At 54.9% G+C, this 12,904-nt stretch overlaps 1 protein-coding gene across 3 annotated transcripts in view; it reads left to right on the top strand.

Moving 5' to 3' along the window:
- Window positions 1–12,904, top strand: part of GAB3 (GRB2 associated binding protein 3) — a 57,679-nt gene that overhangs the window by 33,130 nt on the left and 11,645 nt on the right. For all 3 annotated transcript variants that reach the window (XM_040572529.1, XM_040572527.1, XM_040572530.1), the window contains exons 2-4: window positions 4,252–4,555; window positions 9,759–9,975; window positions 10,850–11,322. In XM_040572529.1, coding sequence (XP_040428463.1) covers window positions 4,252–4,555; window positions 9,759–9,975; window positions 10,850–11,322 — 994 coding nt within the window. The remainder of the gene's footprint in view (window positions 1–4,251; window positions 4,556–9,758; window positions 9,976–10,849; window positions 11,323–12,904) is intronic.

The raw sequence follows: 12,904 nt of genomic DNA, 5'->3' as shown, positions 1-12,904 counted from the left end.
GGAGATTTATTACGCAGAGCTGATGGGAGCCACAGCCCCACAGCCAGGACTGAAACAGCAAAGCCATCACTCCAGCTGGGGGAAGGCTTAAGAGGTCTTTTTCTTCTCTGATTTCCACAAGCGCATTAATCGAGCCTGACTGCCCAGCAAGGCGGGCAGAGAGCAGGAGGCAGGAGCCCTCCTGCGAGGGACTGGCCCTTTGCTCCTGCGAAGCATGAATTGCTCCCTACAACACCCTTGGGCTCTGTGAGCACGAGGATGCTGGTGGGAGCTGACCCCCTCCTGGTTCATCGCCCTGCGGGTGGGAGCTCTGAACCTCCACGGTGTCGATAGGCCGAGACATCAGCTGCTCACAGGGCTGTCCATGTATGAATTTGAACTTCCCCTTTGAAATCATTTATAGGAAACACTATAAAGTTCTGCCTCGTTTTCTTTTTTTTTTTTTTTTCCCTAAAATAAGACGTTTTAAAGTGGTTCTTTGAAAACTTCGGTCTCAAAAGCTGGCACGGCTGCAGGACGATCGCCCTGCGGCTCTGCTGGTACCCAAAAACACCCCACGGCTCGGGCAGCCGAAGGAGGTGCACGGCGCACACCGGGACACCCAACCCCGGGTCAGACCCTCTCCTATGGTACCCGCTGCTCCCGTTCCTCCCAGCACTGAGCTCTCGGCTCCTCCTTTCCCTGCTGGGCCTCCCCACAGAGGCCAGCACACTGCCGGGCCTCCAGGCGAGCGAGGAGTCGGCGCACCTTGTCCTGCTTCCCCTTGGCTTCGCTGTGCCCAGTGAAGATTATCCTCGTGGGGGAGTCACGAGCATTAATTCAGCTGGTAAAGAACGTCAAGTTTTTGGCCATCCCCTGGTTTGCTATTAAAACCAGAAAAAATCAAACCCCACAGGATAAATCCTATTTCAGGCCAATTCACCTCGTGGAGCTTGTGCGTGCTGTGGTTAATTATTTAGATCCCACGTGCTGGGTTTGTTTGTCGCAGACAAAACTGAACACATGCTCCCAGGCAGAAGGTAAGCGGTTACAGTCCTTGTCTAAAACCTTCCCATGCAGGCTCCCAGCTCCCACTCTCCCTTGTTTACTAGTCAGCTACATTTTCAGCACATCACTGGTTTGTTTGTGGCCTTTTTTATGTGGTGTTGCCACTAACACCCCCGGCGCAGCAGTCGCCCATGTGCAATAGCAACCCTGGTTCAGCCTCCCTTACCACTCCCTTACTGATCGCTTTCTTAAAATCCCTCCCAAAATGGAAACAGAGCCGCTCCTCTCCCCCCCAGCAGCAGCCCTGCCAGTCCCGAAGTGAGAAATTGAGGAGCACGGAGCACCCGACCAGCACCGCCGCACGCTCTGCCGGCCTTTGGCCACGAGCGCCCCCACTTACGAAGGGCAGGTGAAAATTGTTCTGGACTCACGTTAGCGCTTGTCTGATTGGGGTTGTGCTGTTGTGGTGCAGCCAGAGGTACAGGCGCATATTGGGGAAAGCTTCGGGATGGAAGTCGGCCACCTGGGGGGAGAGAGTGGTGGCACTGAGGGTGCAGAATGGGAGAAGAGGTGGAAGAGATGGTGCCTGCTCCCCACGGCAAGACTTTTTGGTTTCTGCTGGTTTTGCTGCCTTGGCGGCGGGTGAGGAGCAGCCCTGGCAAAGTCCCCATCGCCCTCCCTTTGCACCCGCACTGATTTCGTCACTTCCACGCAGCCCTGTGCTCTGGCTGCCCGGGCGTGATAACCAGGGATTCTCACACAGCCTCGGCGCCGCTCTCCTCTCCTGTCATGGACCACGAGCACCAGGCACCTCCCGATCTCCTTGCAAGAAGCCTGGTGGAGCTGCCTGCCTGCAGGGAGGGTCATGGGGCAGCCCCTGTGCTTGTGCCAGTTTGCAGAGCACAGCTGAGGGTTTCTGCTCTCCTCTCACCAGCTGCCCAGGTTCTCCTGAAGCCCACAGATCCTATTAGGCTCATTAAAGTCAAAATGCTGAAGAAATGGGGACAGATGCTGTACTGTCCAGCCTGACCCAGGGACACCCATCTCCTCCTCCCTCACCGTGCTCCCATGCAGGTGATTTCCACCCTCTCTCCATCAGGAGCCAAATTTAAGCTGCAGGCCCAGCAGCCTGAGGGCAGTGGCAGTGCCCTAGGGGAGCTCAGGTGGTTCCTGCTGGCTGCTTTAGCAAGCCAGCTTCCCTGGAGGGCAAAGGAGATGTTTTTTGGCTTATTCCTCCCGAGGCATTTCTCTTCTTGTTGCCTGGGGTGTGTGTGTGTTAGGGGAGCTGAGCTGTCAGTCCTGGTGCACCAGCAGGATGTGCATCAGGCACGCATGGTGCTTGGACTGCAGGTGGTGGCGTGGCCCTGTCCGAGGCTATGCAATGCAAGGTGCCTGCTGGGCTGTGCTCTGCTACTGAGATTTGCTACTTGGGGTGCTATTTTCTCCTTTAAATGCTTCATTTTTGCTTTAATTTCATTTGGGGAGGGTGTGTGTGTCACTTTCTTCCTTGGTTCCTACACAATCCAACTTCTCTGCGAGATCTCGGTGATCTGATGTTGCCTCCAGCTACTTCTAACAGAGACCAAATCACTTTCAAACCTTGACAGGTCGTATAGGTGAGCCTGAATTTTCTTTGTGCAATACTTGGCACCTCACCTCTGCTTTGCATCCGTTCCTGATGCAGCCCGGCTTTGAGAGCCACTCCTGTACATCAGCTGCTGTGTGTTATTCAGCCTTGCAAGAGCTCCCTCTAAAGTACTCCAGTCTCTGATCCCTCTGTGTTATTTATGACTAGTCTATTGCTTTCAAAATAGATTAAGGTACTGCCAGCCTGAGTAGATTCATCTCTAGATAAAATATCAGATGCATATAGAAAGGCAAAAGCTTTGCACTGTGAGGAAACCTCTGTTAAGTGCGGGGAAAAAATAAATCAAACACCTCCTAACAAAGGATTGTTATTTTTTTGTTGGTTGCTTTCACTGTCGCTGTACTCACAGGAACTGTTGGTGAAATCTGTAGTGCCTGTACTGAGCCCCAAGTGTCCCGGTAAGGATTTGTACAATGTAGTGACAACATCCTGAATCAGTTACTTTGCACCAAGGCCAGATGGCTGGATGTCAGTGCAACAACAGCCGCTCTGCAAAAGGAGCACTGTGTTGAACCCAAATGCAAGCTAGTGCCCAGGTTCATGTTGCGATGAGTCGCTTTGTGGCGAGCACCTGCATAATGCTCAGGCAGGGGGTGGTTGTTAGATGTTTCCTTACTAAACTTTTAACTAATGAAGGCAATTAGAGCATCTAGGGCTCTATGGTGACTGTGGTACCTGGGCATTGTGCGAGCCCCTTTGCCCCCACGAGGCTGCCGTCAGAGCTGGTTTTATCCAATCGCTATTTGTGAGCAGTTTGCTGAAGGGAAGCTCCCAACACCTTGTTTCAACTTTCCTCTGCGGAGCAGAGCTCAGGGTGGATTCCTTCTGGCCCTCGAAGTAAGCGTGCTGGTGACAGCTGTAATCAACACAGGGGCTCTCGTGCTGCTGCTGAACCAGAGCAGCTGCTGGAAGAGCGGAAAATGTTAGTTTGTTCCTAGAAACTTGCGTGTAGCTTAATGAAGTGATGCGGCATCTCAGTCTTCATTTTAGCCTGTGTGGGTTCCATACCTTCAGCCATGTGGGCCCAGGAGATGCCGGTGCTGACAGGGTTTGGTGCAGGTTGCAGCGTCCCTGGAAGCAGTGTCTGGGTAAACAGATGTTGTTCTGCAACGCTGGGGAGGTTCCCGTTTAACTTCTTAGCACTACAGCTCCCTTAGGGTTTGCTCTGGGCTTCCAGAAGTAGCTGGCAGCTCATTAACAGCTTTTTCCTGGCCCTGGAAGCCGAGAGGGAAGCTGTGCGGGTCATCCGGAGGCCTCGCTTTGGGCAGGAGGTGTGTGCTGCCAGGTGTTAGCTCACGTGCTGCAGCGCATGGTGTGGTCCCAGCTGAAAGGAAAACGTGTTATAATCTCTTCTTGGCTCACCCACAGCAGCTAAAGGCAGGTGAAGCATCAGAGCCGTCGCACCATGCTGGCAGGCTGAGGGCGAGAGGAGAGAGAAGCCGTGTTCCCTGTGCTCCCCCAGGTGACAGCCCTTCTCCTCCTCATCCTGCCCCAAATGCAAGATGAGAGCAAACGCTTCAGGTCCCAGTCCCACAGGCTTATTAAAAAGCCCTAATGCCAAAAAGTGCTGCTGGCTGTGTCGCGAGGCTGACGGGCCCTGTCTGTGCCATCCACAGGCATGGAGGAAGCGCTGGTTCGTGCTGCGCCGAGGCCGCATGAGCGGGAACCCCGACGTGCTGGAGTACTACAGGAACAACCACTCCAAAAAGCCCATCCGCATCATCGACCTCAACGAGTGCGAAGTGCTGAAGCACTCGGGGCCCAACTTCATCAGGAAGGAGTTTCAGAACAACTTCGTCTTCATCGTGAGAACCACCTACCGCACCTTCTACCTGGTGGCCAAAACCGAGGAGGAGATGCAGATCTGGGTGCACAACATCAGCCAGATCTGCAACTTCGGGCATCTGGAAGATGGCACAGGTAGGATCGTGCTCATCTTGGGGCTTGGGGTTGGCTTGGGGTTGGGGTTTTCCATAGCATTTCTCGGGGCAAAAGGAAGCGTGGGGCTTGTTGGGGTGGCAAGGGATGTGGGACTTAACATTTCCTACAGCTCCACGTAGTCCTGAGGTGGTGCAGACCCTGCTCTGAAGGTTACTGGGGGTCTGGCTTCTGCGGGGCGGAAATAATAGCTGGCCGCTTGGTCTCACGTCGATGAAGCAATCGCTGCTAGAATAAACAGCAGGTCCTTAATAAGAAAAGGTACTGTTTATGTGAAAAGCTGATTGAGTGTTATCTTCTGGGGTTGTTTATTTCATTACACAGCCCGTGTTTATTTAGTTTGGCTTAACGTAAGACACCTGTTCCAGGAAAGTGTTCTGCAAAACTCGCATTTTCTCAAGCTTTGTTGAACGTGGAACGTGCACAGATCTGGGTGTATGTGCACACATAAATCAACGACAAAAATGCTGAACTATCTTAGCCTATTAATGAGAAGAAAAATAAAGCAAAGGCAGAGGACAGGAGAGCGCTAGGGGTGTGTGTCTAGGCTAAAGCGATGGTCCTCCAGTGCAGCATGAAGCCGGCCTGTTCTGCCAGCCCTACACCTGCGGGCAGTCAGTGGGGTGAGTTTCCTGGAGAGCTTCCAGGAGTTAACCACTCCAAGAGGGATCTAGCCAGTAATTAAAGTCAGGACCCATGTCATCATCAACTTACCTTTCAAATGAGAAAATCAGGCTCAGATAACAGCAATCTGTCTTTCCCTTGACATTTCCAATGGGCAGATACAGCAGCAGTTTCAGAGCTTTGTAGGAAGTGAGTCAGAGCTAAGCCCTTCGCTGTGATAAAAGCCAGCCTGAGAGCAGAAAAGGGTGGTGATGGAGGGACTCGGCCCCGCCAGAGGACTCGAAGGGCAGCAAGATGTTTAGGGGTGTCACAGCATGGCTGGGTGGTCTATCCTGCCATGGTCTGTGTGCTGCTGCACTCCCACTGCTACGTGGGCATACCGTTACCTGGTAGAGAGGAAGCAAAAGGCCGTGAGATGTTTGGTTTTAACCTATCCCAGTTCCCCGCCTTCTTTAATCATCTTTTCAGTAGTTTATTCTGAGGGGAAATGGGAGTGGAAGAGCTCTGCAGTGTTCCTGTTATAAATCTGATGTCTGCTGTTTTCACGTTTGCTCTAGAGAGCACCAGGAAAACTTGCTGGCGTGTTCTTGTGCCAGTACACGCTGCCCATGGGTATAGCTTGAAAAGTCGAGCTGGTAGCTTTGGGGGATGGCAGTCAGTAGTCCATCAGAGTCTGGGGTAATTAGGGACCGTTCAGTAACCCACTTCCTGCTGGTCTGCCCTTGCTGAAACGGAGATGTCGCTCTTGTGTTGCTGCTCTTGCTGCGGTGCTGCGTCGGATATAGCTTTACCAATTAGCCTGAAACGAAGGTAAGTCTTCCCTCGCAAAACAAAGAAACCAAATGTATTTCTTTGTCTTTCCAATGTACGTGTAGACTTCTGGCACTGCATTGAGGATGTGCGCAGGGAGGTGTGCGCAGGCAGAGGAGCCAAGGCTGTCCCCAGGAAAGATGCATTATTACTAGAAACCTCTGTTATACTGGTCGAGCGTAGCGTTGCTTGTATGTGGGCAGCACTGGCAGTATCCCACGGGTGTTTCACAGCCAAGACCACCAGTGTAGATGCTGATGGATGAGAAGTGACAGCTCTTGCTGTGGCAGGCTGAAGAGCTGACATCCCAGCTTTCTGCTCTGTTCCTTGAGGCAAATATCCCCCACAGTGCAGAGCATTTCTCTTGGTTCAGCGTAAAGTCTGGCATCTGAGCCTGCAGTCTGCATCGCGGGCAGTGTAAGCTAAGCTTCCAGGCATGCACTTGCTACATCTCTCCTGGCAAATAACACCTCCTATTTATCCTGCAGCTCCTGCCAGTGTGGTCGGGTCTGGTGTGGATTCGGGTCAGGCTGCAGGGCATGTTCAGCTCCTATTCCTACCCTCTGATTTCAGTCTGCACAGTTGCACAGGTTGCACGGCACGTTTCAAATACTGATAAATTGCTTCAGCTTTCTGGAAGCACAGAAATCCCCCAAGAGGTTGGAGGTTTAAACAAATTACTCCTAAAAATTAGCATAAGAAAAGCTCTATTAAATGCAATACGCTTTTTTTAACGTGAACGCCACCGTTACAAGTCACAGTCCCTGCAATGAATCACCACAAGGAAGACACATGCAGAGCAGGAAATCTTACCAAGCTGCTCCGGGTTGAGATGACTCTCACAGCCGATACTACAGTGGGAAATCAATCGCTCACAATCCTGGCATCTCTCTGAAAATTCACTGCAGCTTTGAGGCCAAACCCTGAACTAATGAACCCCAGACTGATGCTCTGTGGGCACAGACAGCGTGGTCGTGGCTCTGTGCCGTGACTCAGCCCCTGACAGCTACAACGAAGCCAGACTCACAGCCGGGTCCTCCTCACCGGAGGCCTCGGGTTTGACATTTAAGCAGCCAAGGCCAGCTCAGAGCTGGCCCCGTCAGGACAACGTTTTAGTCAACAGGAGGGGCCGGCTGGCCGGCGGAGGGGAAGCGGCGCGAGCTCCAGCAGATGTCAGGAAGCACCTGGGTGGGCGGCAGGCGGGACAGGCTGGCCACCAGCCACCAGCCACCCTCGCCCCATGGCACTCGGCTGCCACAAGGAACTGTGCCCGTGGCTGTGCTGAAGGCAGCAGCGTGGGGCTGGCACCCCCAGGGAGTTGCTGGGCGTGGAAGAGCCCCCCTGCATGTTTTGGGGCGAGGCGAGGTGGCCAGGGGACTCTGGCCACAGTTCATCTCGTATGCAGACTGAAAGCGTGATGGGCACAACACGGGACAGCAGCCTGTGATGGGAGAACACCTGAGCCTGATTCATTAGGAAGCCTTACTTACAAAGCCTGTAGCTGTACACAAAATGCTCCCCCAGGCCGTGCCTTGGCAGGCAGCTCCTAAGCCGAAGAGGGACCTTTGGTCTTGGGTTCCCTCTTGGTCTCCTCCCCGGGCTCCAGGTGTCGCTCCGCATCCCGTGCAAACGCCTTGCTCCCTCCCTGTGCAGCCCCTACTGATCCCCACCAATCTCCATCGCCCCCCTGTAGCTCCACCTTCTCCCACAGCACGATGGAGCCTGACACCCAGGATGTCACTGCTGTCACCTGAAGCAACCAGTCACCCGTGGTCCCTCCTGGCTACGGGAGGTTGGACAGGAGCCTTCTGCTCCTGCACTCCATCCACCTCTCCCCTCACCTCCCCACGGCTCTGGTCACTCCTGCTTGCACCCATCCTGGGACTTTCTCCCTTCCTGCTCCTTTCTGATGGTTTCTTTGCTGCTTTTAATGCCTTTTTTTCTGTTTAAACCTTGCTGAGAAGTGGTTTGACACCCCCAGGAGCTCGCTGCAGCCACCCTGAGGACAGCTCTGGCAGCCAGGGCAGCGCGCTGGGACGCGGGGAGCCAGGAGCCCCGTTCCCTGCAGGGACCCCGCTCTCCCCGCAGAGATGCTTCCCCTCGGGGTCTCCCCTTCATGTCCCCGCTGTGCTCCCACACAAAGCAGCAGACTTGCTGGTGGCAGCGCCCGGCCCTTGTGTGGGAGTCAGGGGAAGTGTGAGGGCTCCTCCCAGCCCTCCTCGGGAGGAAATCCCTCTCTGCGCTCCTCAAGGCTGCTCTTTCATGTCAGCCTCTGGCAGCGTTTCCACCTCCCTGCAGCCCGGTGGGGTGGGGGGGAGCTGCAAGCAGGGACCCCCGCTTTCACCGTGTCCATTGTGCCGTTGCACAAGGACAGTTTCGGGGCTGGGGTCTGTAGCAGGAGGGAGAAGCCCTCTGCTTTTCCAAGACCTACAATGACAGGGAAAGTTGGTGGGGCATCCTCCATGGTGAGTCTTCCCGTCAATGCAGGGCAGAGATTTTGGGGCTAGTACCCACCAAAACAGCTATTTTGCCAGCTGAAGCTCTGCTCAGCCTTGCTGGCAAACGGGAGGACAGAGGGAGAGAGGCACCGAACCTGTTCTCTGCCTGCTCTCCCTTGAAAATGGGCATGCATAATTCATTCTCCCCAGCTGCCGCCGCAGTACGACTTTAATGCACGCTGATTCGGTTACCAGCAGAGCTGGCAGGGACGGAGGTGGCCTGCCAGGAGCTGGCTCTGGGTAGCCACGTCCCCAAAGGCTAGAAGAGGGCAGCCACGGCGAGCGGGAGGGACGGGGACGGTGCAGACCTGCCATGTGTCGTGCAGCCCGCAGCCCTTCCTGATGGGATAATCTGAGGCTAAACCCTGCGAGTAGCAGATGGAGCTCAGGCCCGTTCAGTCTCTGTGTTAGTAATCCACAATGTCATTTATTTTTCTTGTGCATGCTGTTGGTTTTTTTATTTCTTTAAATACATGGTCAGATGGTGATGTTCACATGCTTGCTGAGGGCTCTGCGGAGTTAGCCTGGTGCATATTTGATCGCCCTCAGCTTGCAAACCAGCTCCGAGTCCAAGCTCTGCAGGCTGAGCTAGTGCCTGAGCCAGCAGGATGGAAAAGAGAAATTATTTTTCAGCTGGGAAGGCTTCAGCTGTCAGCCCCACTTCACGAGTGTGAAAGCCTGGAAAAGCTGTTCCCTTCAGATGATCGCTGGGGCGAAGAGGGCTGCTGAAGTCCTGCTGCTCCAAGCACCTGCTGAAAATTAAGCAAACGCTTTGCTGAATAAGCTCGAGTTGAAGCATGTGTGTGAGTGCTTTGCAACCTGGGGTTTGCTGCAATACTGCAAATCCAAGCTAGCAGGAGGAAACAGCTGGTAGAGAAGGAAGGAGATGGCTCCCCCTGCTTGAAAGGGACGAGCCACGGGGTAGGGCGAGGAAGAATTCGGCTTTTTTCCCGTTTCTTTTGGCTTAGAGGGGGAAGGAGCTGGGGTGAAGCCTGCTGGGGCTGATGTGGAGGCGTAGTGTCACTGGAGGGTTGGGTTCCTTGCTGGTGATGTTGCCTTCCCCATACACTCCGGGGCTGAGGAGTGACCACAACAGCCGAGTGCGGTGCAGGCACTGAGGACTGGGTTGACCTGCTGGGGACCTCGCATCTCACCTTGTGGCACAGGATCTGGCCCACAAAACCGTGCTCCCCGCGATGTGTTGTCGCCTCGCCCCGCTGCGGCTCAGCTGGGGCCGTCGCTTCTCCTTGCAGGTTCGGTGGAGAGCCTGTCCCACACCACCTCGTCCCCGCAGCCCTCGCCAGCCGCCTCCATCCACACCTCCCGCATCGCCGATCCCTCCTTCTCGGTCGACCACGCCGCTGCCGACGCTTCTGCCGCAGAGGAGACCCCCAGCGAGTCGGAGTCGGTCTTCCTCCCCGACTACCTCTTCCTCTCCAACTGCGAGTCGGGCAAGCTCAGCCACACCAGGTAACTCCGGGGTCCACCGCACACATCGGGCTGCAGCCACCTCTGCGTGCCCCTGGGAAACAGGGGCAAACTGGTCCTTGAGTCCTGCAGCTCCTGAGCCCAATGGGACCATCAGAAATGCAGTTCTCAAGGGGGCTTTCTGTAGCGGAGGTGAGCAGTCAAGCATCAGCTGTCGGTCCTGGCCCACGCAGTCTCCCTCCAGGTGCTCTTTCTGCCTGCTGCTGCCCCAGGTGCTCCACAAAGTGCCCCATGCTCAGCTCAGGGGGACCCTCCATGGCCACAGGGAAGGGACAGATCTGGGCTCAGACTGTGCTTTTTGTCACATGGTGTCACTCGGGAGGAAAGAATGGGTGAAGCCTCAGCAGGACAGTGCTCGTGCTCCTCCCCTTCCTTCTCTGAAAGTCCCCCTGGTTTTTAACTTGGGTTCCTGCAGCACGACAGATGCTTCGCTTGGCGAGCACGCAGCTTTGGGAGCCACTTCTCCACTTGCCTGGTAACCAGACAGGGGGAAATAGGGGTTGTAGCAAATGCTGCAGTATGGAGGTTGAAATTTGAGGCATGATGGTGCGAGGGCTCCTCACGCTGAGGGCTCAGCCTTACAGGGCTGGAAGCCCTGGGCTGGTGGAGGAGCATCACTGCTGGCCACGCTCCCTTGGGGGTGAGGACAGGGCCCGTACAGTGCCCTGAGGGTGTGCAGGACCAAGTACCAGCAGAAAGGAAACCATGAAGTGGTCAGTGGGCATTTTCCAAGCTGGGAGTGAAAAGCAGCCCAAGGAGCTGCTCCCAGCAGGTTATACCTCTCAAGCCCCGCACGCTCACCTGGTTGCAACCAGGAGAAAAGGCAAGCACCGGCCCTGCTCTCTGCCCCATGCAGGTGTGACAGCTGGTCCAACTCGGACAGATCCCTGGAGCAGACCTCATCGGACGACGTGTTTGTCGACTCGCTGCAGTCCCAGCCCTCGCTGTACCTCGTGCAGCCCTGCAGCGCCGTGCACCAGGACGCGGCCCTGCTGGCAAACCCCGGTGCCGTGCCCAGGAGCACCGACGTGAGCGGGACGCCCAGTGACTTTTCCTCCTCCTCTCCGCTGCTGGGGACGCCGCTGACGCCAACCTTTCAGATTGACCAGAGCCAAAGTGCGCTGCCCTACGGCGTGAGCCAGCTGGATGTGCTCTCCAACACGCCCCCCCCGCGGCCCCCCAAGCCCACCCACTTCTCGGACAGGCGAGGGGACGAGGCGGGCGGCGGGGCGCTGCAGAACGGCCACGCGGGGACCTGCCGGGCTCCGGTGGCGCTGGTGCCCAGGAGGATCTCCCTGTCCAGCCTGGACAACGTGAGGAACTGGAAAGGTGAGCGTGTCTCGGAGGTGGTGGCACTGGGTTGGATTGGAGGGTGCCCACTGCCTGCTCTCCTGCTGTGATGCTTCATGTCAGCCCCAAAATGGTGTGAGTAGGGTTTAGACCTGTCCGAGTAGGGTTTAGACCTGTCCATCACTTGCATTCAGCTCCTACCCCTCTGTTTCTGAAGGTCAAAGCGTGGGCTTGCCCAGGAGAAGTGCCTTTGTGGCTCCGCACACTGAGTCCTCTCCGTAACAGCAGCGTTTCTCTTCTCATGCTTAAAGGACAGGATGCCAGGGAGATGCTGGGGATGGGATGTAACCCTGGGTGAACTGGGGACTCGGTGTCCTTCAGCAAATCCCCCTCTGTCCTTGCATTTCCTCCTGGCTAGCCTGGAAACCTGCTGCAGAGGGAGATGGCTGCAAAGCAAGCCCTGCTCCTAGCTGGGGTGCCTTTTTTGTTCTTGAAAACCATCTCAAACCAAATAATGGTTGAAAACCAGGAACATCCGGGTGGCAAAATCCAGTGTACACAGTAGATGCGAGTTTTATTTTGTGGAGCCACAGACCAGAGGGAAGCAGCTGGCTGGAAAGCATCAACTATTTTGCAGTGACGTGTCATTTTTGATGAGAAGACAAGGCAGGGTTTTATGGATGAGCATCCTTCAGGCCCCTGTAGTCTGAATGAGCTCTCAGTGTCTGGGGCCGTTAGATCTCGCCCTTAGAGCTCAGGCACCAGAGCAAGGAGAGCTCTGCCCAGGCTGTTTATCAGTGTACAAACAATTCTTGGAAGGTTTCTGCAGAAACACCCATCGGTGGAAATGCTCTTCTTCATTATCAGTTACGCCTGTTTGCTCCCTGAAAAACACCGCTTTTGCTTCCACGTATATGCTGCTCCAGCACTGCTGGCACATGTGAGATGGTTAGTGTTTCTCCATCCCAATTTACACCAAAAGGTTCTTAAGAGGATTAAGTGTCCAAATGTCATGTTCTGCTGCTGTGCTGCAAGGTTATCTCTGCCTGACAGGGGGCAGCAATGAATTAATAAGTGCTGCTGTTTTTTTTTTTTCTTCCCCCAAGTGCAGCTGAAACTATATAAAGGTTAAACTCTGAATTAAAATGTGCTTCACAAAGGACGGTCTGAAAAAGAAACAGGGAGAAAGCAGCTGCTGCTCGTGTGCTCCTGGAGTGAGCCCACTTGAGTTTAGTTCATTTTTTTTGCCCTTAGTAATGTGTAAAAGCTGAACAGCTGTGAATCAACCTGCTGCAAAGGTAGTATGGGCTGGTAAAGCACCTGTACCCTGGCACCTACTGGTGTGCCTGACTGCTTTTGTGCCAAAACAAGGAACTATATCCATCCCAGGACAGCGCCTGCCCACCCCAATGCACGTGCACCCTCACCAGCAGCGCTGCTTCCTTCTCCTTGGCACTTCTGCGCCGAGCCCTGAGCTGCAGTGCAGCACGGACATCTCCCCAGCCACAGCAGGGTGCAGGGCTCGCCGTGCTCCTACCTGGGGGCTGAGAGCACAGAAAAGCACTTTCCTGATCAGAAAGTCATTTTCCAGAAAAGGATGGTAGTTGTAAGCACGGCTAGA

The sequence above is a fragment of the Cygnus olor genome, chromosome 13 (genome assembly GCF_009769625.2).
Source record: "Cygnus olor isolate bCygOlo1 chromosome 13, bCygOlo1.pri.v2, whole genome shotgun sequence".
NCBI lineage: Eukaryota > Metazoa > Chordata > Aves > Anseriformes > Anatidae > Cygnus > Cygnus olor.
Note: the sequence above shows the minus strand (reverse complement) of the source record. Positions and strands in the feature narration are given on the sequence as shown.